Source organism: Atractosteus spatula, chromosome 9 (genome assembly GCF_055471065.1).
Source record: "Atractosteus spatula isolate fAtrSpa1 chromosome 9, fAtrSpa1.hap1, whole genome shotgun sequence".
Lineage (NCBI taxonomy): Eukaryota > Metazoa > Chordata > Actinopteri > Semionotiformes > Lepisosteidae > Atractosteus > Atractosteus spatula.
In genome coordinates, this window is record NC_142714.1 from 46,416,687 (window position 1) to 46,443,166 (window position 26,480).

Sequence of the window (26,480 nt, forward strand, 5' to 3'; positions counted from 1 at the left end):
TGAATACTTACTGGAATAGGCATGGTGAAAGGCACTGGTGTTTGCTGACAGTACATATGCATAGGCACTGGAATGAAGACAGGAACTGGGACGGGGAGTACAACCAGCTGTGTGTTCAAGAAATCCTCTGAAATGCAAAAGGAAAAACCCATCAAAATGGAAACAACTTAACATCTAAACCTGCATTATCTACTGTATAGAAAAAAAAACCTGTTAAAACCCTAAATGTTACAGAGAATTCTAAAAGCAATGCAGCTGCTCTATAATAGTTTAGACCACTCAGAAAGAATTCTAACGCAATTGTACTTTTTACGTTATGTTCTTTTATGTCAAATCCTTACATGATTTAAACCAGACTTAGATCAAGCTAGACAAAAAGAAAAGGTCAACTGTCATAAAAGTACAGAACAGTCATTTATTATGCAAAAAAAAAAAACAAAACTGTGAAATGATACACAAATAAGAGAAAATGCACAACACAGACCCATGCTGGTCTAACTGTAGGACACACACAAACTTCATATCACCCAAAAAGCACAAACAAGGAAGGGACAAAGCTTTGTTTTTTGGGTCCACAGCACAGTGTATAGAGCCAAGAATTTTGAAGGTGGGTACATGAAGACAGCTCTTTTATACTGCTGGTATACACACATTCAAAGCCACCTCATAAACAGATGGTAAAGCGTGTCAACCAAAAAGGGCCAAAGTAGGGCAAACTAAGGTTTGCCGCCTTCTTAGTTAGCAAAAGATGGAAATGGTTACACAGTACTTCAAGAAAGGAGTCAAACATGTATTCTTTCACCTTACCCGTTTGGCAACCCTTTGACTTCATCTCGGGCCTGCAGGAGGTCCCCCTGTTCTCCATCAGTGGCTTGCACATGGCAGACTTGTTCTTACGGGGTGTGGTGGGCGTGACAGGGGGAGGTGGGGGTGAAGGGGACAGCTGGGGTGCATGTGTGTTTCCTGCAGGCTAGGGACAAATTGAAACTTTTTAGACACTCATAATGTGCATTTAATGTGGTATTTTAAAGGTACTTTTTACATGAACAACTTTAAAAGAATATGAGGCTTCAGGGAAAATATTTAAACAAGCATATTGTGCAAATATGTAGTCCTTGTCCTGTGTTCAACATGCTTAACTTTTTCTTTTTCACCTTCTAAACAGCACAATTTCTCACCAAGTAGACAAGCAAGCCCTACGATTCCTACCCTGCACAAACAAAATATTATGATAGGTGTATTAACATAAAACTTATCAACCTCTTCAAGAGTTTAACTTGCTGAACCCACTTTGATTTAAGGGCTGTTTTATTTAAAGGCCTAATTCCTCAAGAACATTGGCAGCACTTCTAGGGCTTTTAAATGTTGCTTAGTATCTGTTGAACACAACTTACTTCAAATTTCTTTGCTGTAGGTGAGGGTGTTTTAGACTCTGGTGACTGACCTGAAATATCAATAAAGGCACAGAATTTTAATACGCAATTATGACTAAGAAAATTCAGGGCACAATTTATAAAAAAACTATTTTACCAGAAGAGCCAATTGTGAACAAATTCAAAAGGGCACTTTCACATAGTTCTTTTAAAAACAATCATGTTCAACAGCTTCACAAAGACATTAAAAGCACTTTTAAAAACAACTATCCAGCTGTAAACCCAGAATCCTAATGGCTGCCTGAAGGAAGAGTTCTTCCACACTGTCCTAGCTGGGAGCTGAACACACAACGACACAGAAGTCCTTAACCTAATAAATATTTAATAGTGGCAATGGTATTCAAATGACTTTATATAATAGCTTGTTAAGTTAAAGGTCATTGTGGAGGAGGATTTACAAGTTAGGACACCATATCCAAAAGGCCTTGACACTCAGATCCACATCCTATGCGGATTTAAACTGTTCTGAATGGAAGGCCCTTAAAACTTAAGTCACAACTAACCTGGGACTGAAAAATCAAAGATTGATCATGTTCTTACTTTATCAAGGCAGCCAGCAATAAACAGATTTTCTAAGAACTCTTCAATGACTGGTACACTCCATTTAACAGTAATACTTTCTAGCATTTGCAAGATTACACACGGTTTTCAAGACACAAAACTGGAACACATCTGACATACTATTGAGCAGGCTCTCAGGACCCTTCTGTGTGTCCAGATTGGGCTGATTTTGCTGACTGTAAAAGCGCAGGAGACACTGCTGGTTGCAGTAATGTTTGATCTCTCCACGCCAGTGTATTGTTTCCAAAAGCTTCCCTTGCCGTTTGCAGGCATGGCATCTAGCTGCCTGCAGAGGATGGGGGGTTGTGAAAACAAACTTGGAATCAAGGCTGTCTCTGGGCAGCTATAAGAACAAGCAGTCATGAGTTATGCGGTCCATGGCAAAAAGTCACAGAACAAAAAAAAAAAACAGAAAAATTAACAACAATGTATCTGCAAAGAAAAATGAAGACAAAAAGTCATGCAACACATTACAATAAGCTGAAATGAACAAGTAACTGGAAACAAACTCAATCTATAGTGTAGCACAGTCCATTTACGTCTACAATAAAAATGCATTGCTTAAATTCTTCATCATTCTTAATTCTTCATTTAAAAAAATCTTTGAAAGATTAGAAGCTACCCTTACCTTTAAGTACCACAGGAGATATTTACTTTTACAGTCCTCGCTACAAAAATCCCATGTATTGCCATCTAGCTCTTCAGTGACTGCTCTTTTACACGTCTGAGAGCAGTATGTACAAGTTATACAACAAAGCCCCAAATTCTTTGTGAAATCTTGCTTGTACAGTAAAATGCAGCCTTGAAGAAGGAAAAAAAAAACATGTCAAACATCTGATGAACTAAAAAGGAACAAGGAGAGAGAAAATGTAGTATACAACAAATAAACCCCAATATCAAAAAGCTGTCATGTTTTATCTCTTTGCATTTTATCATTAATAAACACCACTCTTTGGATTGCTACTCCTTAAACCACCATTTTCAGCAAAAGGAAATCCATGTAGAATTAAGGGTATTATTGCAAGCAGACCTTCACTACAGAAATTCTTCTCGACTCCCGAAAATTTGATTTTCTCGTGCAGAAGTTTTTCCTGCTTGCAGTGTTCACAGACAGACACGACTCCATGAAGACGCTTGTAATCTTCACAGCACTCCTTACAGCAGAACTGGTAAATAGAATCCTAAGGATCAAGCAGCAACAGAAGATCACTGCACCATTGAAACACAGAAATTCAGTTCTTCTGATTTAGTACAATGGGAGAGATTTTTTTTAAATAAGCACGTGAAACTTCTTCAGTAAGTGTTAACAGTTTCAAAGCAAATACACTTGTATAATTTAAATTAAGGGCTCAAACTGTTCCTTACAAGTTTTATTTAACAAATGGACATTAGCAAAAAAAAGAAGCTCATTACCTGCCATTCTAGGACTTCAGGCTTCCCATTAAAAAGATTGTGGCAGGAGTGGCAACTTAAATGAATGTCACCTTCAGGACTATTTTTCTGGAAAGAAAGGAAATAAGATTGCCCTTTTACAAGAATCCATCTCATTCGATCTTGAACAACCTCTTCATCATTATGTCTCAAAGCCTTTTGATTAAATTAGCGTTTTAAACTTTAGCTTTGCTGCGGTGTGACACCTGGTCTGGTGTGATTTATCACAGCTGGCAGAATATGTATTTCACGCAAAAACAACTTTTTTTTACCTCAATTAGGGAGTCAGAACTGTATAAAAGAACATTAGATCTCAAGAATCACTGCAAATCTGAAATGAATTTGAAATGTGTGGCAATAAATGTCACATCACTAAAGAAAAAGGATTTTTACTTAAAAAAAACATTTACGATTATTATTAACAGCAAATCTATTTTTACCACAGAAAAAGAATGACGCTCAGTAAATTCCCAGCAGGGAACCTGCATAAGTTGCAGGTCATCCCTTTCAGAATGTACTGAAAGAAAGAGAAATTAGGTTGATCCAGAGGATAAGATAAAACATAAAACCTGAAAAGAGGTTAAATGTGAAGCTAAACTGCAGCACGTGTAGATTATAAAAAAAACAGATTCTCGAGAAACCCAGACAGGATGTTCAATGATCAAAAGATAAAAAAACAACAGTTGAGAGTAACAGTGTTAAATGGGGAGAGAAGAAAGTTAGATAAGAGACATTCTTTATACCTGAGTAATAAGACTGTCCACACATTTATGTAATCAATCACACAACTGATCACCCACTTAGGAAAATAATTAAATGTGTATAACTGGTTCTGAAAGCACTTTAACTTTGGCTTTCTTGACAGGAGTTCTAACCATTACAGGTTAAGCCTGTGGAATGAAAGCCAGAAAAATACCTCTTAGACTTGTAATTTTGGCTGCCAAAAAATGTGCTGCACTTCTTCTTTGACTTCTCTTCATGTCAATCTGTCCTACATATATTGATGCTATGGCTTGGATGCCTGAAACCTGCTGTCAGGACTGGCCCTTGTTGTCACATGGAGGTAGGGATGTTTTAAATTTTTTATATATCTAGAATACAAATTCAGAAAAAAAACAGTAACAGTAACCTCTGCTTCACAGAAGCACACTGGCAGTTGTGAGGGAATTGAGGTCTTAAAGAAGGCCCAAGAAGGAACATCTGGAGAAGATAGGGAGATAGAATCAAATGAGCTGTTGAGATCCAGAGGAAAGAAAGAAGTTGGCGGAAAGAGGCCCCAGTTTTTTTGGGAACAAGAAATAATGAAGTAATAATGGACAAAACGTAAGTACAGTGTAAGATTATGGTACATGCTGAGCATCCTGAAGCTGAAAGAAGACAGCCTGGCCTGAACATGATTCAGGAAGTGTAAATCAAGGTTTTGGAAACTCACTAAGGCAAAAGAGAAGCCAGTGAGACTTACTGGAAGCACCTTTTGGGACTGTATTAGTATGATGGTGTTAAGAAGAGAACAGAAGAGTGAGAAATTAGATTAGTATATGAGAGCCAGGCAAGCATCTGAAACTATAAGCAGTAGGAAGAATATGCTTTAGCAGGCAGAGAACAGTATGATATTGCAGTGGACTACAGGAATTGAATACAGCGGTCACCTGCTACCTTGGCACAAAAAATTATCCTAAGGTTTCATATGAGAAAGTCAATGCTCATATGATAAAGGCACTGTGCTAATGAAAATTGTCTTGCAGCACAAATCACAGTAGGTTTCAATGTAACAGTTACAATAAAGAAATTAATATGAACTATGCATGTCCAGCTAGTGACTAAAACAACAACAACTACAGCATACATTTGCAACCAACCCAGATCAATTCCAACAGGTGGAATTTGGTCTGAGTTGTAGATGCCTTTATTAAAAAAAACTGAAACAGTAACAAGTTGCACAGCCAAGCACCAGACTGATGCAGATGCTAAAAGTATACATTGCAATAAATAAAATGGCATAAAAATAAGGGAGAGTGCGGAACTTACTACAAGTAACCTATTCTACTATATCTAATATATATATATATTACTTTCCTTTTATTTACCTACAGTTATTGTGCCCTTTACACAGACCAAGGAAACAAAGTCCTTAATCTTCCTCAGAAACCTTAAACATAAAGGTCTATCTGCATTAATATAGACAGCAGGCATGCTTGTAATGTAGACTTTGTGAGAGAGGAAGCAAAACAAGGATTTTAAACTGCAGCTGGCAGACAAATTTAACGTTAACATTCAACCCACATATTCACCTGCGCTGGCAGCCTGTCAAATTCTCTTTCTTCTTCTAATTATTTTTGTTATCCTTTTCCGCAAAAGAACTGAGTGTTTTAACTTAAGGGATCACTTATGTTTTTTGGAATTTAAGGTTTCTTTTATTTTGCAGTACTACACTCACATAAAGGGTATTACTCTCATAAAAAATACACACAACATTCAACTAATGCTTTCTTGATTGAAACTGAATAGCTCGGGTGAAGTAGATCCAGCAGATGGAGATGATGTGCAAATGGGTGGCTGCAATTACTCTTCTACTGCACAGCCAACCAACAAGTGAATCTGGTCCACAAATGAGGAAAACATTGATCACTAATAACTTTATAATAACAGACAAAATTGCAGATGAAGAACTTGAGGGTTTACTGTATTACAATCCTCAGGAGTGGCGTAGGACAGTTACGTTTGTCCCCGGGAACAATCTATATATACATGTATATATAATTTCTGAGGGAAAATGACTTACTTGCTATTCTTAAGTCTATTCTTTATGACTTAAGTCCTGCTATTAATATTCTTGTATTTTACATAGTTGTTGCTTTAGATGACTATATCATATTATACATGTGGTACAGTAGTGGACACAAACAGAACACCAACTTTAAGTTACTCAATACAGTGTTGGGTCACCATGTGCAGCCAATATGCTCCCTGACATGCGAGTCAATTAGCACATAGAAATTTGCGGAAGCGATAAGGCACCAATCTTCTACAAGAAAAAAAATCTATTCATGCCTTGTAGATGGAGGTGGCAAATATGGTCTTAGACATCGTTCAATATCCTTTAAATGCTTGATGGGGTTCAGATCCATTAAATGAGGAGGCAATGCATACGGATAACATCAGTGTTATACACTCAGTACTGTAGAGGTCTTTATTTCGGTGCCACGCATGAACTCAGGACTCAAGCTTGAACCAAAAACATGGTGAAGGATGATTCATCCATCACATTTCTCCACACCTCGGCAGTCCGCTGCCTGTGCTCTTTGGACCACTGGATCACAATATGTGCATCACAAGATGTGATGAGTAGTTTATGCACTGAAATCGAACTATGGTATCCTAGGCTGTTGGGTTTGATGAAATTGGCTAACCTCTTTTGGTTTGCACTTTGAATTAATACGAGGATATCATGATCCCGGAGCATGCACTTCTAACCCCTGTTTTTATTTGCCGATATTGTCTTTCCTTCAGAGTTCCACACTGACATCATCTTAGACATGGCTGTTCTTGAAACGTCAGCAAGTTGAGTTGCCTTGGTTAGTGACGCTCCTGCCAAATGCGCTCCAACGATCATCCCTTTTTCACATTACTGAGGTCTTCTCTTCCAGTCACACAAGCCACACTAATAATTAAGGAGGCCTGTGCAGCTTTTTTATACATGACAACCCTGGGATGCTATTTGCTTAGTTAACAAATGAGGTACACCTGTATGAAAGCCCTTGCTTTTAACATATTTGCTGTCCCTCACTTATGCCGGTGTTTCCATTTTTTTTATCCTACTACCAGGATATCATTATTAATAAATTATTCAAAAATTAATTTACATGTTGAAAAAGAACTGCACAACTGGCATGTACATGCAGAGAAACTAAAGATAAAAACGTTGAAAAGATCAACATGGTCTCACAATGTTTTAAGATACTGAATAAAGTTGCTCTAAAATACATAATAATACACCGGGAAAACCAGAAAAAGGCTTAAGTACATAAGTCGGTTTTTATCTCAAAATGTGGAAAAATTATGAAGTTGACTGCAAGGGTGCAATTTCTGTGAAGAAAAGTAACACAATTTGCCATGTATCATTTCTTTTCATTGGCAATATGAACTTACAAAATGTTTCTCTGCTCCAGTTCTGGGTATTTGCCAGGCAGAATAGCAGAATCGATAGTTCCTTGCAGTCACATATACAGAGGTTAAGGTTCTTTTAGTATCCTGTATCCTCCTGCTAGTCTCTGCTTTTTTTCTCTCAGTGTTTAGAAATAATCCCAAAATGCTGGAAGCATTGCTTTATATATTTGTTGTCTTAACTATAAGGTCATCTCTGTAATTTCTTCAGACTTGTCTAGATTTTTGCACTCCACCAGGGTGGAGAGGATTCTAGAACGACCAATTACATCTTGGGTTGTACAAAAAGAGCCCAAACCACAACAAAATACAGAAAATATACTAATTGTCTACGGACTCATGACTGGTGGGTTGTGGGTTTGAGTTCCTGCTCAACAGTGAGATACTTTATCCCACTTGCCCCAGTCTACCCAGTCGTATAAATGGGGACCAGCATTGTGGGGGGTGTAGTTCCATACTCTATTGTCCTCTTAACTCCACTAAACCAAGACAAGCTCTGGCCTGATGAACCAATGTTACTCGAATATGGGAATTAACAGTTTATATATATCTATCTCAAGGTTGGTTAGTATGTCAACTCCTGATGAAAATTCTTTATGTTTGTTGAATTATACAAGATGTTATAGTCTTTATATTGGGTTTTGTTTCTTTAACTGACTTTAGAAGACAATCACCTACCTGAAATTTAGTCCAGCAGGTAGGGCTACAGAACTGATAAATGACCCGATTGATCTTGTTGTAATATGTTGGCTCAGAAAGACTGCGTCTACAGAAGCTACATGGCCTAACAGGACCTAGGAGAAAAAAAACAGATAAATTATAATTGCACTTGTAAAATTCACATCAGCTTGTTAGAGTATCACTAGGGTTATACTGTATGTTTTTAAGCAAAAAGAATAAAAGTCTTTGCTATGCATGATTAACTTGGGAATTTTGTCTCTTAAAATAAAACTAAAAAAAAAATAGGCTGAAATCACTAACATGAAAGACACTGGAAGTAATGTCGATTGAAAAATTACAAAGCAGATGAAAAGATCTAAGAAAGCAATGTTCTTACATTCTTATTCTTACATTCTTAAAAACACATGTACTTCATCATACTGGGAAGATGCTAGTAATTCTTTGCAGATCCATTCCTGCATAATGATTATAACTAATCAACTTGCAAACTAAAAGCATGTTTATTACTCATATATTATGCTGACTGTCAGAGCTACATTAAGATTTGCATCCTGCCTGAAAAAAAATCACACCATTGTATTAACTATCACAATGTTTACAATTAAAAATGTTTACATAATTAAAAAAAACCCAAATTATAAGTAACATAAATACAGTAACTAAAATACAAAATAAACTGAAGAAAATATCAAATGTTAAAATATGGAAGAGTTCGAAGTAATCCAAAGACATTCTTATACCTATAGGTCCTGAGGTCTTCACTTTATACGACATTACACAGCAAACAGAACAAAAAAGAACCATCTTCCCATTCCGATCCACATTCGAGAGCATGTCAAAATTCTTACAAAGAGTCTTGCACCACGTACATGGAAAGACTTTGGTGTTTTTCTGAAACAAAGTAGACAACACATTATTATGCTTCATTACCAAAAACATGAAAACTGAAACAGCTTTGTATTAAACAAGCAAAAGAACAGTACCACACAATATTCATACATTACGTTTTTGCTGTACCTCTCAAATTTTTTGCAGGACTGAAAAAAAACATCTTACCTTTTTATAAATTGTTAAACATGAGGTATTACAAAATCTTTTCTGCTGTCCCTCATGAAATAGGTACTCCAATCGGGAACCCTTATTATAGATGTAGAGTCCACAGTTGTCACAGCAGCTAGTCTTCAGGCCCTTTGTAGCTCTGAACTTGGTAAAACAGGCATCACTACACAAATGGTGAACCATGTTACCATTACTCACTTCATGTAGAATCTAAAAGTAAATAAGACAATGATGCTCAGAGTTCCACTCAAACATAATGACTTGCCATGAATGTTAAAAATACACAATTTATGCCTTAACTAAACAAACTAACCAGCTTAGATGTTGACAATCCAAGTGCCTCTGAAGTCCAATATTATTCCACTATTTAACAGTGACACTTAGTGGTAAGAGGTGGAACAGCCAGGAAATTGAAATTAACAATACATCTACATTTTAATATCTGCACACAGGGAAAAGTAGAAATCAATGTGAAACTAAGATGCATCCTTTTTGCCTACTTTCAATATATATTTCTGGGATTTGACATCACCAGACGTCAAAATGATTCATATTTTGATCATTTGACTACATTATCAACTTCAGAATATGATGATTGTTGTAAAATAAGAAAACCAGTCAGAAAAAACTATAACTGAAGTTAATCATGTGATATAAATCTCTTCTAAATCTGAAATCTTAGAAAAAGGCACCCAAAGGAAGTGGCAAAAACATTATTTAATGTTATTTAATTAAACTTGTGATGTTCACCTTTTATCAGTTTTTCACTTAAAACCTCAAACTAAGCTTGTGTAAACTTAGCACACCACAGTGAACAGCTGCTGCCGATATACTTTTGTACAGGTTAAAGGTGTTGACATGCAGTCAGCTACAATTTGTGCCGAGTACAAATGGCTTCAGATATGGGGATGCGTGTTCACTCACTGCTTTTAGGCATAGACAAATGTAAACAGGACCATATGTTAGGTCACACACAAAGAAAGCATACAAGATATAGAGATAATACAGCCAATTAGTCAAAAATGTTCAAAATCATGAATTTTGTTCATGTAGCAATCAGATGAACCTCTGGTTGAATCTGTTTTGCGGCTCTTTCACATTTAGCTGAAAAAGCAACATTTTCATGAACTGAAAGCTTTTGATAAAAGCAGCACAAGGTATTATATCAAATGCCTGGGAAAAGGCAACACTTTTGCATGGAATTGTGATGACAAGCAAACCTCGCTTTTACCTCTCCTGCTTTATGACAGATGCTACACCTTGGAGCAGAAGGATCAGCTGTCTGTGGGGTGTTCTTTTGAAACTGAGCTTCATAAAGAGAAAGGCAGGCATTGTTACAGAATTCCTGGAAAGAGTTTGTTGGCCCTGTCTGTGCAACAACACAGTCTTTAGTATTCCCGATATCCCTGCAAATACAAAAAAAAAAGAAAAAGCAAGGTTATATTCAACCAAACATGGACATAAGATGGATACTAGATATATAAATGTTGGGGGCGGGGAGTTTATTTGTAACAATCAGCTACCACTGCCTCTGATCTCACATGTACTGAACAATTTCAAATGAAATCAATACCATATTAGAGTGTTTAAAAGAACATGCAGCTAAGAACTGACGACACAATGTGCTTACAAATGTAAGTTCGTACAACTTGGGTGTATATTGGGTTTTGTTTAAACCCACAAAGAGATTTATTCAGGTACAAATGTGCAGGAAGACAACATTTTATTATTTAAAACGTGAAGAGTTGTGCCAAAAACAAAGACGTGTCATTCAGAAACAATGCAAGTTATGTGCAACCTGAGCTTATTCTTCCGTTAAATGCACGTATTTCCTGGAATAACACAAAGAACGAAAAAAATCTTAGACCTGAACTTTAAAAATAAAAAAAATAATTACTTTTTACAAAACACGCAAGGCTTTTTCCTCGGGGGTTTCTTGGAGAAGGCCGAGAGACAGGCGGAGGAGCAGAACAGCTGGGGCATGCCCTTCCTCTGGTAGGCTGTCTGTCCCTTCTGCAGGGGGGCTTTGCAGTTGGCACAGTGCATCTTCGTCTGCGGCCGCGGTGTGCTCTGAGGAGCGCCGGGTGTCTGATTCTGGCAGTGGGCGTTGCTGTGGGGAGTGCCTTGTGTCTGACCCTGGCCGGGGGTGTTGCTGGGAGCTGCGTTGTGCGACGCCCCGCGCACGGTGTTGGGCGGATGAGACACGGGCGTGCACTGGGCGGCCGTGTGGACAGCGGCTTGGGCCCTCTGAATCCGAGGGGGCATGACCCTCTGAGTCCGCAGGGGCGTGCGCAGGGAGCGTCGGGGGGCCGCGTGTGGATCGAAGTCTTCGTCTTTGGGATCATCCACCATGGCATCCGAGTCATCATCAGATAGCTGGGCTTCAGAAAGACAATTTTCTAATGTAAAATGACTGATGAAAGCACTTCCAAATATATTGTATTTCGTATATTTTATTTTTTTAAAAAAGCACAACAAAATAACCACTTTCAAGTGGCATGGGAAACTGAATTTCAGAGTATTATAAAATACCAAAACTACTTCAGTTAATCAGAAAAGAGTGGGCAAGATTCCCATTAAGCACAACAGAGTCCAGAAATTTAGGCTCAAGAGTCTAGAGTCCCAAGTTAGGCACATTTAGAAAGTATTTCTGTTTCTATAAAGTTTCTGTGTGTTTGTTAAGTTTAGGTAACTCATAGCTGCCTGGACGTGCAGATTTCTGAGAAATCAGACAAAGAATTATCGTATGGCCTTGTATTTGCACTCAGTGTTAAAGAATCTAGAACTATATTGTATTGATGAAAATGACCTACCAGTATCTGAAACGATCAGTGGATTCTGAGATGTACTTTTCAATGATTCTACTCTTCTTAGACGTTCTGCTCTTCTAAATTCCTGTCAGAGTAATTCAAGCATCCATAATCATACAGATCTTTACTGTAACAAATTTATAACATGTTATTTTGTATCCGGCCTTCACAGATTCTATAACAAACACAAACCTTTAAGGTTCAAATAAAATAATGGCCCATAAAACGAAAAATTAAAACCTTGGCATTAGCAAAACTATTTAGGGAAAAAACGTATTTCTGTATTTTACACATCAAAAATATTTTCAAAAAGACTACAGCATGAACTAGTAAGCTTACTAGCAAGAACTAGTAGAGGATCAAAGATATAGCATAGTAACACATGGCAATACACAACTGGCTGAAAGAAAAAAAATGATTTACCATCTTTTCTTGGGGCTTGTCTGAAACATCACAAGAGTTTTCACTTTGGCTTGAGGCTGCAGGTTCATCTTTTTCCTTAGCTAAAATTAATAAGTAAATAAATATACAAACATACTGCATATCAGTTACAAACAATGCTGCTTTAAAGTTTGTGATCCTCCATTGTAGTTCTTTAAATGTTACATTTTTACCATAAAATCCCTCTTTGAAGGATAATTTTCTAAAAGAAAGGGTGTATGCCCACAAATTCTAGAGAAATTGATGCATGCAACAGAAAATGACAGATACACAAGAATTAGGGCATGTGCAAAAATAAGTGAACCACAAGGTTCAATAGCTCAGTTAATGAGATAAGTATAACCAGCTGCCCAGTTACCAAAAATAATTAGGATGCAGGTAAACCAATCAAATCGCTAATCACCAGGGCAAAGTCTGGGAGGCCCTCTATGATATATGGGTAAAACTAGGTTTTGTTCCATTATAACTTAGTGTAGTACATCATGCCATGAACTGAAGAGATCTAAGACAACCTCGGGAAGGGTTCTCATCAGTCTGGAGAGGGTATAGGGGGTTATATGTTTTGGAATTAAGAAATCCACTGTAAGACTTATGGTCTACAAATGGAGACTCTACCTAGATTTGGACGCCCTTCAAAATTACCCCACAGAGCAACAAGAACACTCATACAGCATGTCCAAAAGAACGCAAAGACCACATCAAAACATCTCCAGGCCTCTCCTGCTGCAGCTGGTGTCCACAACAGGAAGCAAGTTGAATAGCAATGGTATTCATGGGAGGGTAGACAATCTTTTATCTCGAAAAAGAACAATGCTGCTCATCTTAAGTTTGCAAAAGACCACCTGGAGGATCCTTTTTTTTGGCCTCAACAAAAAATGTCCTATTTGGCAGAAATTTACACTGCCTACTACTGAAATAACCTTAGCTCCACTGCCATCGATTTGGGTCTGATTTTCCATCCACAGGCCCAGACAACTCGCCATCATTGAGGCAACTATGAATTCAGAGTCACAACCAAATATTCTGGAGGAGAATGTTGAATGCAAGACAGTCAACAAATCTGGAGGGGTCGAATCAGTTTTGGAAGGAAGAACGGGCAAAAATTCCTCAACCCAGATGTGAGAGACCGACTATTAATGATAGGTTTCTGTCTTAGCTGCTTAAGAATCTGCCACTGCTTGCTGAATTAAAAGGTTCACTTATTTTCCTACATAGGAATCACTGCGTTTCTGTAAAGTACGTGTTTTATTTAATAAATAATGAAACAATATGCATTTTTGTAAGTGTGTCCATTATTAGATTCTCCATTAAGTATTGGAGTTCAGATATTTTTTAAGATTTGTCTAATCCATATTAAAGATGAAGGGTTCACATATTTTCAAGCAGCACTGTATATAACATAGATAAGATTCCATGATGTAAACAATTTGAAAACCAGCAACACACAACACTTGGTTAACATGACAATCAACACATTAAAATAAAAACAGACAATTTTCTCAAATACCAACAGGGTATACAATTCTGTATTGAAGGGGAACTGTAAACAGCAACAACCCTCACTTTTGGTCCATGAGTATCCCAGCATTGTGGTTTTAATAGGCAGTCTAAAACTGCAAAAGGGTGAACAACTTTTTCCAAAGTCTTATTTGTAAACCAGTTAAATCAATGGCCAATAATCTATTCATCCATCCATTCATTTTCTATCTGCTTTATCCAATATAGTGTAGCAGGGGAACCTGAGTCTATCTTGGCAACCAAAGCTTACAGGGCAGGGTATACCCTGGACAGGACACCAGGCCATCACAGGGCACGCACAGACACAAACACGCACACACTCACACCGGAGCCATTTTACCAGAAGCCAAATAACCTATCAGCATGTTTCTGGAAAGAACCGCATCCAAACATGGGGAGAACATACCAACTCCACACTGATAATACCCCAGGGTCCAGAACTGAACCAAAGTCCCAGAGCTGTGAGGGAGAAAAGCTAACCACTGCGTCACTGTGCCACCCAATAACTGATTCGATAAAGCCATTAAGGCATCAAGACCTTGCAAAGCCTTTATCTCCCTTGAGATCAAGAAGAGAACCAGTGGCGATCTGCGCTGGTAATGGTCCTCCTGAAACCAGAGTCTGCTGGTTTCCATTCCCACTGAATTGCCCTCAGGGTCTTGACTTGACTAAACAAACTCTAGACTGTTGGTTCGGTTTACTTGTTTTTAGCTCTTGGCCACAAATAAGTTTTAGAAGTTTGAGAACTGCAACTGTTCTTGGCAGAAGACAAAAATTAAAGCAGATTATCTGGATTCAAATGTTAAGTACGAGCTCAGATGGAATAAAGGCCACAATGAGAAACCAGCTTTCACTAGCATGCAGCTGAAGTGCTTGCTGATCTATGCACACTCACCTTCCATCTCTCCTGTTTCTGCTTGGTCTTCCCTAGTTTCCTTGTATTTGCTGCCACCTGCTGCCATATCATCAACTTCAGACTTCACCTTTGCCAGATTCTCAGTTATAGTCGATTTAGTGGTTTGGTTTTCAGCTAAAGTGTCAGGATATGCAACTGCTGCTTCTTCTGGATCCTTTGCTTGGCCAGTTTCTGCCTCTGGGCTCTTCATTTGGACATCCATGTCCTGCTCCCGTTCTTTGGACAAACCGTCCCTCTGCAAAGACTCCTTCTTGGGAGCCAAAGGCATGTCTGCATTACACACAAATGGGGACAAAGATGGAGGAGTTTGACGTCCTTCTTCGGGATTTCCGGGCTCTTTTTTGCATTCCAAGGATGCCTCGGCAACTGCTTCGCCTCCCGTTGGAGGCAAAGGCTCGGACTCCATCGCGCCGCGATCCGTTTCGGGCTGCACATTTTCCATGTTCACGTCACCTGGCTCTGCTTCCTTGGGCGTTGCGGGGTCATCGCTGTCCCTTTTCGGCACTTCTATCTGCCAGGGCTCGGAAGATGACCCAGCCTGCTCTGGAAAGACCTTGTTATAAAACTCCTCCACTTGCGTTTTAGACAGCTCCAGTGAATCGGGCTTCTCCAGTATGCTTAGACTGTCCTGGGTTTTTTGCCTGACCCTTTCAGACTGCGTCAGTGTGGACGTCTCAGGCGTGGGGGATTCAAAACTGTATTCCTCCAGTCCCATTAAGTCGCTTCCGGAGGCCGCCATGTTGGTTGGAGCGGACAGGAGATCCTTTCTCAAGGCTTCATTGGCCAGCTGGAATGAGTTTAGAGGCCCTGGAAGCTCACTGGGATCCATTCTCAGCAGCTACTGCGTGAACAGAACAAAACAGGGTCACAAAAATTGACGCCACACACGATCCTTTATTTAATCCGTCACTCACATTAATCTGTACGATTGCGGTGCTGTAAAATTCGTATCATAAAAGAAATTAAGGGATTTTTAAACTCAAATCGGTCCCCTCCGATACGTTCACACTTTTAACCCGAGAAGATGTTGAAACAGGAGATGTGGAGCACAACTGCAATAATAAACATGATGGAAAGGCATGTGCGGAATAGAAAAAGCTTAACCTGTTCCAAAGAAAATTTACAAGCTCTGACATTTGATCAACTGCAATGAAAGACTTTTGCACTGCGATACAGAACTGAAAGGCATCTACACCTTAAGAGGTAAGACTGAAATATGTAAATGCTACACAGTGCTGTCCAGCACCAAAGTTTTTGTAAGGAATCATATATAGCCTCAGATGTTGTGATCTACTTGTATTTAAAGAGAACCAAATTGTAATACATAAACAAAATAAACAATCAACTACGAAATTATCAGATGGGTACGTTGAATATTTTTATTTACTCTGCACAGCTAGAAAATATCCTCTACAGTAAAACAGAATTCAGAGATCCAAACTGATGCCTTAGTAGAAATGTAAATCACTGGGAGTGTACCGCTTCTACACATAAAATCCCACAGCTGAAGAGTGAATCCTCGATCAGCCCCAAACGAAGCAGGATATTTATTGCTCGTTAACCCTCGTTTGTAAACACATCATCTGATTCTCACAATTCTGTGGCAAGGTACAACACACACGTTTGCTTACCTTAAAATGAAAATGGCGAGAATATCAACCCCAACGTGTTCCACGTATATATGTTAAACTATATCAATAACCGATCTATCACTGTATCTAATATCATGCCATTTATACATTATGCATAACTCAAACCCTTGGAAAAGGACTTGGATTTACAAAGTAATCGCATCACGCTTCAAGAAGAAAAAAAAGCTAGATATACTCCTATATTTATGGAACTAAGAAAAAGCTCCAAATACCCAAACAAATACCTGGGTCGGGAACAAAATGTTAAGATCAACTGTGTGCAAATTAAAAAAAACGTGGGGGAAAGTAACTGAAAGTGCACCAAGAACCGTTTCGTTCTCTAGCACCGCTTCTCCTAGATACTGCAAAAGAACAGGGAAAACGCTATTAGCTACAGGCCCCAACCTGAAAAACGTGGGTTTAGCGCACAGTAACTTTTTCAAAGCCAAAACTCCAACTACATTTCAAACCATCACGACTTACAATCAGTGAAATTTCAAACTTCTTTGCATTTTTCATAGGTAGTCCAAAGAAAGAGTCCATAAACTGAAGAAGACATTTTGGAACTCCATTTTTTTTTTACAATTTGCTCTTCAAATAAAACCCCCCTGCTTTAAACAAGGTTCTCTATCAAAATGGCACACGCCGGGCATACACAGCCTCTTGATTACAGTATTTACCTGGCACGACTCGCAAAACAAAAATTGATCCCGTTTATAAATTGGCGAGAATACATAAAATTTTCACTGATTGCCAAATGATGGTGGAAAACGGTGGGTCTGCGCCTTTAAAAACGAGCACCTTTTGCAGCAATCTCTGCTGTGCTGCAAACAGGCAACTTTCACAACCCTCCCCTCTCATTGGCCCGTAATAGGACTAAAGGCAACGAAACCTCGCGATACCCATCGCTCTCTGCTGGCCATCCTCACGTTGAGCGGGTTGGATGGCAACATCGGACTGGATTCAACTGCATTGGGATTTGCAATTACCCCCCCTCTTCTTCCCCCAGTGCCCAGTCTAATAAATAAGGCAATGTCCCCTAAGCGTTTTGTGTGTGCATCCAAATGCATCAATATAATTTGATTTCCATCAATTTCACACGACACTCTGATGCATTCTCAGATTCGCGCCAATTGCGTTAGCTATGTAAAAGATCAGTGCTCACTACACGGTGTGTGTGAGGATCAGTTAAAAATGATATTTTGCTCATTAAGCCCCGTGCAACATGTGATCACCTCTTCGATTTCGCTCCTCGTAATAAGCAAAGCATATCTGCACTGACATTCAAGAACTGGTCAACTCGCTAGGTCCAATTCTAATGCCACCGGAGTCCAAACTTAAAAATGCATCTTACCCCACAAATACAACACATTGACACTTCAATCAGTAAAAAGCACATACGTTTACTAACAATATAACGTTCGTGTGGTCGCTTTCAGTATTATCCATTCAATAAGGAGAACAAAATAAAAGGTTTGGCCCGCGTGTGCACAACGTAGAGATAATCAATTTAGGGAAATTGTGCAAGCAGTATTTAAAACACATTCACCTAGTCGGAATTCAAGCCTAGTTTGCACAAAGTCCGCCATTATTATGCACTGCACAAGAACAGATAAAAATGCATCTGTAGTTATTTGACGAAAACAGAAAACTTGATACACCAGAGACAGAAATTAAAGTTGACTAAAACTATAGAACAGGCAACACGATAATCTAAAAACGTTTTCAATATTAGTAAGATTACCTACGCCACTTTCGAAAACACCCACCGGCTCCTGATCCTGTCCGTGTCTATTTCCTCAATTTCCAACTTCCACTCGCCGAAGCTTGCTGATTGACAATGCAGGGGAGGATCGAGTCCGTACGGGCTGCTCTAAATGCGAATAGGTCTTTTCCGTTGTATTATTTCTTTCTACATGCTTACAATAGGACGTTCACTTACAAACTAGTCTTCCGTTAAAACGGGTAGTTGAAATATAAATATAGCAACATTTTACAATAACGCTTGCATATAAGCCCATTTTGCACCAAGTCTACGGATACGTGTCTCTTCTCCTTGCAGCTACTATAGATTGTTTTATGGCTGTTGTACTCCGCCAGCTGTGTTTGTTATCCAGATCTTTCAATGTCACTGTTTTTAATGGAAATCCTCTCAGTATTACAGTTTTTGGTTATACTACGTTGTGTATGGCTTTGTGATCTGTCTTTAATTAAAAAAAAACTTGCCTGCAAGACGAAACGATGCAGGTTTGTGTTTACTGTTGTGTTTCATCGTCAGAACTCCCTACACTGACAGTAACATATAACACATATAGGCCTGAAAATAAATCCAGATTACGACCTGATGAATTAGTGAAAAAGTTAAAAACACAACCTTTCAGCACATTGGGGACATCAATCCAATTCTAACGTTCAAACAAAAAAAAAACATAAAGCCGGTTCCATTATATTAATCGGTTTTCAAAACGTGTTGTTCCTGTATTTTGTAGAAGGTTACGCCATAACTAATCAATTGTGTTTAATACATTTGTGTTATGACTCGGTAAAAACGCTAAAACTAACGTTAGTGAAAACAATACTCTTAGGACAGCAACCACCGAGAAAGCCCAAGGTCTCTTTTTCTCAAACAAGCTTGAGATAAACTTCCGGACCAGTTTCATCCAATCAAATTGCCTTCTGAATGTTTAAAAAAACGGCTTTCCGCCAATGGCATCTCTGGAGGGACGGTCATATTATTTCTTGTCTTGAATGACACACATATACCCAATCGAAACGAGTCATAGTAATGATTGACGGCCATAGTTACCAATCAGATAACCTCCTCGAACTCCGTGAGCCAATCACGAGAAGAGAATCGCTTGGTTTTTCTTCACTGCTGGTTCAGTTCTACCGAAGGAAAGGGGCACGCGTTTCTTTCTTTACTGTTTGCTGTTGTGTAGGCCGGTTGGTTCGATTACTTTCACTACATTTCTACCATAGGAAGATATTTGTGTTAATTACGCGGTAAGGTAAGTCGTAACGGTGTGTGTTGAGCAAATTCCGTTAGAATTCGCGGATTCGATTCGGTGGAGTACAAAAGGAAATACCGTGCTGCGTAGGGGGTTGTAGGGACAAGCTGTGATGATTTAATCGAACTTAGGTTTGTGCGTTTTAAAGGGAAATTATATGTGCTTTCCGATTGCGAGTTAAATCGGATGTCAGGGTTCTCTGATGGTAGTTTTCCACGCAAAACGATGCGCGGGGGTGTTTCGAAATGTAGCTACCTGCTCGTGTGTATCTGAAGCAACAGTGAACCCTGTGTATTTTTTTGTGGCGCTTTGATGGTCTGCATATCCAATGAAGTTTCCAACAAAAGCACTTTCAGGTATTGAAAAACCGTGGTATGCTCCCATACCTTATTTTTAAGAACAAAGGGAGGCTCAAAGCATAGATAAAAATATATTGTTTTTCACTGCCAATACACCGGAAGAAGTACCTTTGTTCTTTTTTCACCTTACGATAAGATAAAACTTTATTGATTCCGAAGGGAAATTGAGGCGCGCCTTAGCATGCCTTACAAAAATCTCAAATCTCAAAACTTGGTCTGCGTTTGATTACTATAGTACACGCGTGTCTGGCAGAATCCGTTGTGTCCTATTTCTCCTGTATTTTGGGATGGCTTTCAGAAGGACCCCTTGTAACGGTAGGTCAAAACAATATTCCCCTTGGAATGGTTTGCCAGACTGCGGGATAACACGCTTGTGCATGCCGAAAAAAAAAAGTAATTTCCTGCGAGTAGAAATGGACCTTCTTGGTGTGTTTTTTGTTTTCCTCCTCGAAGGATGCAGGGCAACAGGGGATCCCGTCCTGACCAGCAGAATCACGGACCGCCGAGACACCAGCATTGGCACGAGCACCAGAAACAAGGAGCGAACGCTAACAGCAATGGACAGCATGCGGAGAGCAGCGAGCAGCACAGTACAAGTCAGGATTTCTTGTATGGATTCAACCTGGAAATGGCCCTTTGTCGGAAGTCTTTAACTTGCTAATCTTTTCCTTTTGCATCATTTTAGACTCTGCCTTGACGATTGATATCCAGAACTTCAGGAAGCCCGGTGAGAAGAAGGTGTATACCCAGCGTAGCAGACTGTTTGTTGGAAATCTACCTGTCGGTGTAACCGAAGAGGATGTGGAGAAGCTGTTTTCGAAGTATGGGAAACCATCTGAGATCTTCATAAACAAAGAACGGAGCTTTGGCTTTATAAGACTGGTGGGTAGATACTGAAATGCATTGCGAATTCAAAATGGTATGGAATTCAAAATTGAGTAGCCTGATATTTCTTTGTGTTTTTCACTTATTTACTTTTATTAGCTTCTTAGTTTTGACTGGGAGAAATGCCAGCCTAGAAGGCATCATTAGTAACTTTGTGCAAGCCTTTTAGTGGTATTCTAAAGGAATCTTAGCTTTAAACTTATATTAAGGCTGCTCTTTTTCTCCGCCTTGTGTTTGCAGGAAACCCGGACGTTGGCTGAGATCGCTAAAGCAGAGCTCGACGACACTCCATTCAGGGGAAGGCAGCTGCGAGTTCGGTTTGCCACCCACGGCGCCGCACTCACGGTCAGAAACCTGCCTCAGTTCATTTCGAACGAGCTCCTGGAGGAGGCTTTCTCCATCTTCGGCCAGGTAGAGAGGGCCGTTGTCATAGTCGATGACCGGGGGAGGCCTACTGGAAAAGGGATTGTGGAATTTACAGCCAAGCCGGCTGCAAGGAAGGCTCTGGACAGATGTGCAGATGGAGCATTTCTGCTGACAGCGTAAGTCATTTTCTTTCCCTTTTCAGCTATTTTGTGGCTCAGATTTCAGGTGACTGCCCACAGAAATTCGACTGACTCTTAAATCCCCGTAATTGTATGTAGTTTTGATTTGGTAGGATGTAATGAGAGGACTTGGAAGCAGCGACAGAGGCATAAGAATATCTGTGTGTTTTAAAAAGTAACTTTCATGTCTTTTGTTTCCATATACTGTACTTCCAGTTTGGAAAGAAAAGCATCCCAGTGTTCCGACGTTGAAACAACTAGGAAGTTTTGCCTCTCCAGCATATGACTCCCATCCCCTTTTTTAATTGCAGTGCAGACCAGCAGAAACAAAATTTACCCTCAGCGTGGTGTTTCAGAGTTGAGGTGTTGCCACAGTCAGTAGCTAGTGGGTTTTAGACACAAGCTTCAAAGGTCATTGGGGCCTGTAGAGAATGTTATGTTATGTGAAATAGTTGCCTGCAAATTGCAAAGCTGAAAACAAAGCAAATATGTTAGGTAAAATGATGCAAAAAATACCTTTTTCTAAAGTTTTCACTCTAGATTTAATATCAAATTTGGATGAGTCCCCGATTCAGTTTGGCGAAGTGTTCCAGAGCGCTGGGAGTATTGCAACCCTGTTATCAAGTGTAGAGAAATAGTGGGAACACGCAATGAACAGAAATAGGCTAGGAAATGGATACAATAGAGGCTAAATGCTAAGGAGCCAATCTGTAACTGTAGATCTGTAACAGTTAGAAAAATCAACCAGAAACCTCACAGTAAGTGAGTGCAAGACTCCAAGACAGTTAATATGTGATATCTTGTGCATATGAACTAGTGGGGATTTTGTCTGTTGAATTCTCAGCACACAGCTCAAGTTTTGTTTTGGAGACTCTTGCTACCCTTGAAAAAATGAGCACACTGTCTTTCTAATTTGAAAAAACATAAATGACTTAATTGATTAAGTCATTGAATATGAACTTCAAACAAAAACAACAAGATGCAATAGTTCTGTAGTCTCTGTATTTTTAATTGCCACAATGGATTTGACTTATGATGTGCTAGTAGGATAAGCCCCTCGATGTTTGAAAGAAAGTTGTTTTGGACTGTCAAAGCAGGCTTTGAATTATCTTTGATTAGGTTTCCAAGACCTGTGACAGTGGAACCAATGGAGCAGTGTGATGATGACGAAGGTCTGCCAGAAAAAACGATAAATAAAAATCAGAATTTTCACAAGTGAGTAAATGGTTTTGACTATGAATTGCTTAGCTCGATTTATACCTATAGTGTACAGTGTAGTCAAGAACACAAAATAGGCCTTAATATCGATAGAATAGGGTAGCCAAAGATACGTCCTAAACGTGTTTGGTCTTGAATTGAGACGTTGATTATGTTTTGTGAATTTGTTTGCGTTAACTAACATACACATCCTTGGAGTGCAAGATAGTAGTAGAAATCCTGAAGTTTTATTTTAAAAAGCATGATGGTCCTTTGCAAGCTTTGTGTAGTTTTCTAAAAAAGAGCAAAAGGTTTATCTGATATTTCTGTTCTGCGCCGTGTCCTTAATTTGTACATCCATCGTTGTCCAGGGAGCGAGAGCAGCCACCAAGATTTGCCCAGCCTGGGACATTTGAATACGAGTATGCAATGCGGTGGAAGGCTCTGATTGACATGGAGAAGCAGCAGTACGATCAGGTGGAAAGGAACATCAAAGATGCCAGGGAAAAGCTGGAGGCCGAGATGGAAGCTGCTCGACACGAACATCAGGTCATGCTGATGAGACAAGGTAAGCCGCGGGATGCTGCTGTACTTTTTTTTTTTTGCTGCTTTGCCTTTTTGAGTCCTTAAAGGGGTCTTATACCTGGATGTGATGTGTGATTGCATTGTGTTTGTGTTGTAAGCTTTTTGCTGCACATGCATCTGGACATTCGTAACGGATTGCCCTTTCTTTAAATAAGTGGCTTCCCCATGTTGGGTGATTTCCCAGACAGATTAGTTTTTTTTTGCACTTGGGCATTCAGAACACATGCTTGTCTAGGGGGAAAGAAAATGAAAGGACCCACGATTCCATATCTTCCGTCTTCCACTCTTTGCCACGAACAGACCTAATGAGACGCCAGGAAGAGTTGAGGAGAATGGAGGAGCTCCATAACCAAGAGCTCCAGAAGCGCAAGCAGATGGAACTGCGACAGGAGGAGGAGCGGCGCCGGAGGGAGGAGGAGATGAGGATGCAGCAGGAGGAGATGATGAGGAGACAGCAGGAAGGCTTTAAAGGGAATTTTACTGAAAATGTGAGTCTTTGACTTTTGATCAGCTAGCAGGCTGTATACAAGCATCACCTCCTAGAAATCATTTTTACATTTGTTGAAATTTGAGCTATACCAGACTGACTGCAGATGACAGGAGGCCCATCAGCCAGTATTGTTCATACTGGAAACCTGCCATATATGAAATTTCCTTGTAATCCACCTAGTAAGGTACTTTTTTAGAGAAACCAGATGTATGGATAGGGTCTGTTTCATATCGGTATTCCAACACACAATGCATTAGTCCTGAGAGCTAATTTTGCCCTGAAGCTTTAGACCTACATCTTCCTGTCCTTGGCAGGTGTAGACACTATATATTGAAGATGAAAACTGGAGTATTACACATGCAGACAGATTACATTTAAGGTCTAGACGAATGCAGTTTCACTTTTGGAACTGACAAAAAGATGAAGGCTTATTTTAGATACAAGATGCTAGTGATGGATTTGTTCAAATTTATTTTAATAACACGTATGCTATGGTATAGATCAGGTTGTATAGATCTCTAAAACATCTCGAGAGCTGTAAGTAATTGGTAAGTATGTCCAAAGGAGAACAAAAAATTCTCTTTTTACACTGATATTTAATAGTTTAATGTCCTTTTAACCAATATTGTACTTTCATTTTATAGAGAGAACAAGAGATGAGAATGCATATGGGAGGTATGTATCACATTTACTCCAAAACCTTTTAAGGTTTTTATTTCTTCTACTCTCTGGTGTCTGTTGCAAAAGTCCTAACTTTTTAATTCTTTTTTTTAGGGCAGGCCATGAGCATGAACAGAAATTTAATGGGTGGGGGTGTTGTGCCACCTGGAGCTGGGAGCATTCCTCCAGAAGGAGCACCTCTAATGGTAATGTCAGAATAACTTGTGATCCCAGGTCTTGTTTATATAGGACTCGCATTTAGTTTAGCATTTCCTCAAGGAGTGCCTTGTAAATCTGTATTCTTGAATATAGGCACTTCCCGGGATATGTAAAAACTCTTATGCAAATTTGACTTTACATCTAGTCACTATATCTTACTCAAATTTGAGTAAATGTTCATGACTTCATATGTAAGTGGAAACGTCTTATGGCCACTTAGCGTTTTCTTAAGTAAATTGTACTGTTTAATGCATGAGATTTTGTTTTTATTCCTAAAGCCTATTTAATCCACAATTTATCATACATCATTACATTTCAAAATGGTGTATTCACTGTAATACAAAAATGTTAATTTAAGCTACGCAATGCATAGAATAGGAACCTGCTGCCATCTGTGTAAAATGGTAAAAGTAGTATTTGACTTGCGGAACAGTTTCTGAAACCAAGGACAGCCTGTGTAGGTACATGCACACTGGCGCCCACTGTGAGCGGCTTTGCTGTCCCATACTGACTTGGCACCTAGGTTGCTTAGGTAGCTAGTGGATTGCAGACCTCATGCATTTTCCGTGATAAATCCAGCAATTTCAAAAAATAAATAACATGGCTGTATTGTTTCAACACCAGCACCACTCAGGAGAAAATGTGTAGACATGTCCACCTGTTGATCCATTCATCTTCCAGCAGAGTTAGTACTGATTAAGCATCGCTTGCTAATGTCCCTGCAAGCCTGCAAGTGCCTGAAAACATGCAAGAGACTAATTCCAGCTCAGCCATTTGTGAATGGAATCTTTGTAAATGCCCAGACATGAATCAGCAAAAATGTTTTATTGATGTTAGGTATTCAAAATAGGTTTATTTGCAATGTGATTGGTGAGATGCAATTTAAGATTGCCTTCCGGTGGTGAGCTAAACATAATCATGACTTGGTAAAAGCCTTAGGGGTTTTAACGAATCTTAAATTGCTTGCTGGTGAAATTCATAATGTCTTTTTTTGTTTTTTTTTCTAGTTATATTAGATATGCTAATATGACAGCTGACTTTATACACTTACTTCAAGCCTTGGTTTGATGTTTCAACTAACAGTTCCCTTTTTTCCCCCCCTCACACCTCCTCTGCTGTGACTGGGATGTGATCCCATGAAAATTTCTTCAGCACAATGAGCGTTTCCCAATGGATGCAGCTGGGAACAGTGCCATGCCTGGCACTCCAGGCATTTTTCCTCGAGGAGCTCCGGGTGCGGCTGATTATGGTCCAAACAAACGTCGGAAATATTGAGGACTGGACAGAATTGCTGTGACAACTTTTTGTATTTAGTTTTTTTTATAGATTTTTTTTTTTTAAGTGTGGGTGTATCATACCTGCGGTGCATCACTTTGCATTTATTAAGTTTTCTACAGTCTTCTGGGAGTTTTCCTTTTTTAATTTTTTATATACTGGAATATGTTGTCTGGTGTAAGGGTTTGCTGCAAAATATCGGTAAACCTCAAATTTGTAATACAACAGGTATGGACTACAAATTTATTCATTTTTCACTTGGTTTATTTTTATTTTAATAAAACATGCTATGGAGTAGATCAGGGTTTGTAGGTTGTTCAGATCTCTAAGGCTGCATATCAAGAGTTGAGACCTTGGTAAATTTGTCCAGTCAATCCAGTAGTGAGTTGCATTAGCCCAGGAACTAAGGTTTGATACAGACTTTCCAGCACCAGAGCAAACCCACCCTTATGTAGATTGATATACATGTATTTTCCTGTCGGTTTACTGTAAAATTTGTTGTCCATTGCATTTTTTAAATGAATTAAAACACCTTCCCAATGTCTCTTGCCTTGTTCTACTTGTGATTTTTTTTTTGAAGAGAAAAATCAACTTTTTTAACATAGCTTTTTT

General features: G+C 39.1%; 2 protein-coding genes across 5 annotated transcripts in view; one reads left to right on the top strand and one right to left on the bottom strand.

Annotated features, from left to right (window-relative positions):
• Nucleotides 1–18,467, bottom strand: part of LOC148828658 (zinc finger MYM-type protein 3-like) — a 31,308-nt gene extending 12,841 nt beyond the window's left edge. The window contains exons 1-16 of one of the 3 annotated variants that reach the window (XM_088925734.1): nt 18,394–18,467; nt 14,994–15,855; nt 12,563–12,642; nt 12,143–12,224; nt 11,227–11,710; nt 10,561–10,735; nt 9,327–9,539; nt 9,011–9,161; nt 8,268–8,383; nt 3,408–3,494; nt 3,025–3,175; nt 2,623–2,795; nt 2,115–2,280; nt 1,395–1,444; nt 808–970; nt 12–127 (exon numbers count right to left, since the gene is read on the bottom strand). In XM_088925734.1, the coding sequence (XP_088781860.1) occupies nt 12–127; nt 808–970; nt 1,395–1,444; nt 2,115–2,280; nt 2,623–2,795; nt 3,025–3,175; nt 3,408–3,494; nt 8,268–8,383; nt 9,011–9,161; nt 9,327–9,539; nt 10,561–10,735; nt 11,227–11,710; nt 12,143–12,224; nt 12,563–12,642; nt 14,994–15,843 (3,057 nt within the window). In that variant the 5' untranslated portion in view covers nt 15,844–15,855; nt 18,394–18,467. Of the gene's footprint in view, nt 1–11; nt 128–807; nt 971–1,394; nt 1,445–2,114; nt 2,281–2,622; nt 2,796–3,024; nt 3,176–3,407; nt 3,495–8,267; nt 8,384–9,010; nt 9,162–9,326; nt 9,540–10,560; nt 10,736–11,226; nt 11,711–12,142; nt 12,225–12,562; nt 12,643–14,993; nt 15,856–16,645; nt 16,776–18,389 lie in introns of those variants that run through there. The other 2 variants (XM_088925735.1, XM_088925736.1) reach the window with 2 other exon arrangements.
• Nucleotides 18,468–19,497: 1,030 nt separating this feature from the next.
• On the top strand, nt 19,498–26,412 carry nono (non-POU domain containing, octamer-binding). 2 transcript variants are annotated; one of them, XM_088926090.1, is made up of 10 exons: nt 19,498–19,653; nt 20,466–20,608; nt 20,698–20,894; nt 21,138–21,439; nt 22,562–22,657; nt 23,011–23,207; nt 23,525–23,712; nt 24,359–24,389; nt 24,489–24,580; nt 25,746–26,412. In XM_088926090.1, exons 2-10 carry the CDS (start codon nt 20,467–20,469, stop codon nt 25,866–25,868), a joined length of 1,368 nt encoding a protein of 455 aa, XP_088782216.1. In that variant the 5' UTR covers nt 19,498–19,653; nt 20,466; the 3' UTR covers nt 25,869–26,412. The 2 variants fall into 2 exon arrangements, with proteins under 2 accessions (XP_088782216.1, XP_088782217.1); XM_088926091.1 differs by having other exon boundaries at nt 19,523–19,648.
• The last annotated feature ends 68 nt before the right edge of the window (nt 26,413–26,480 follow it).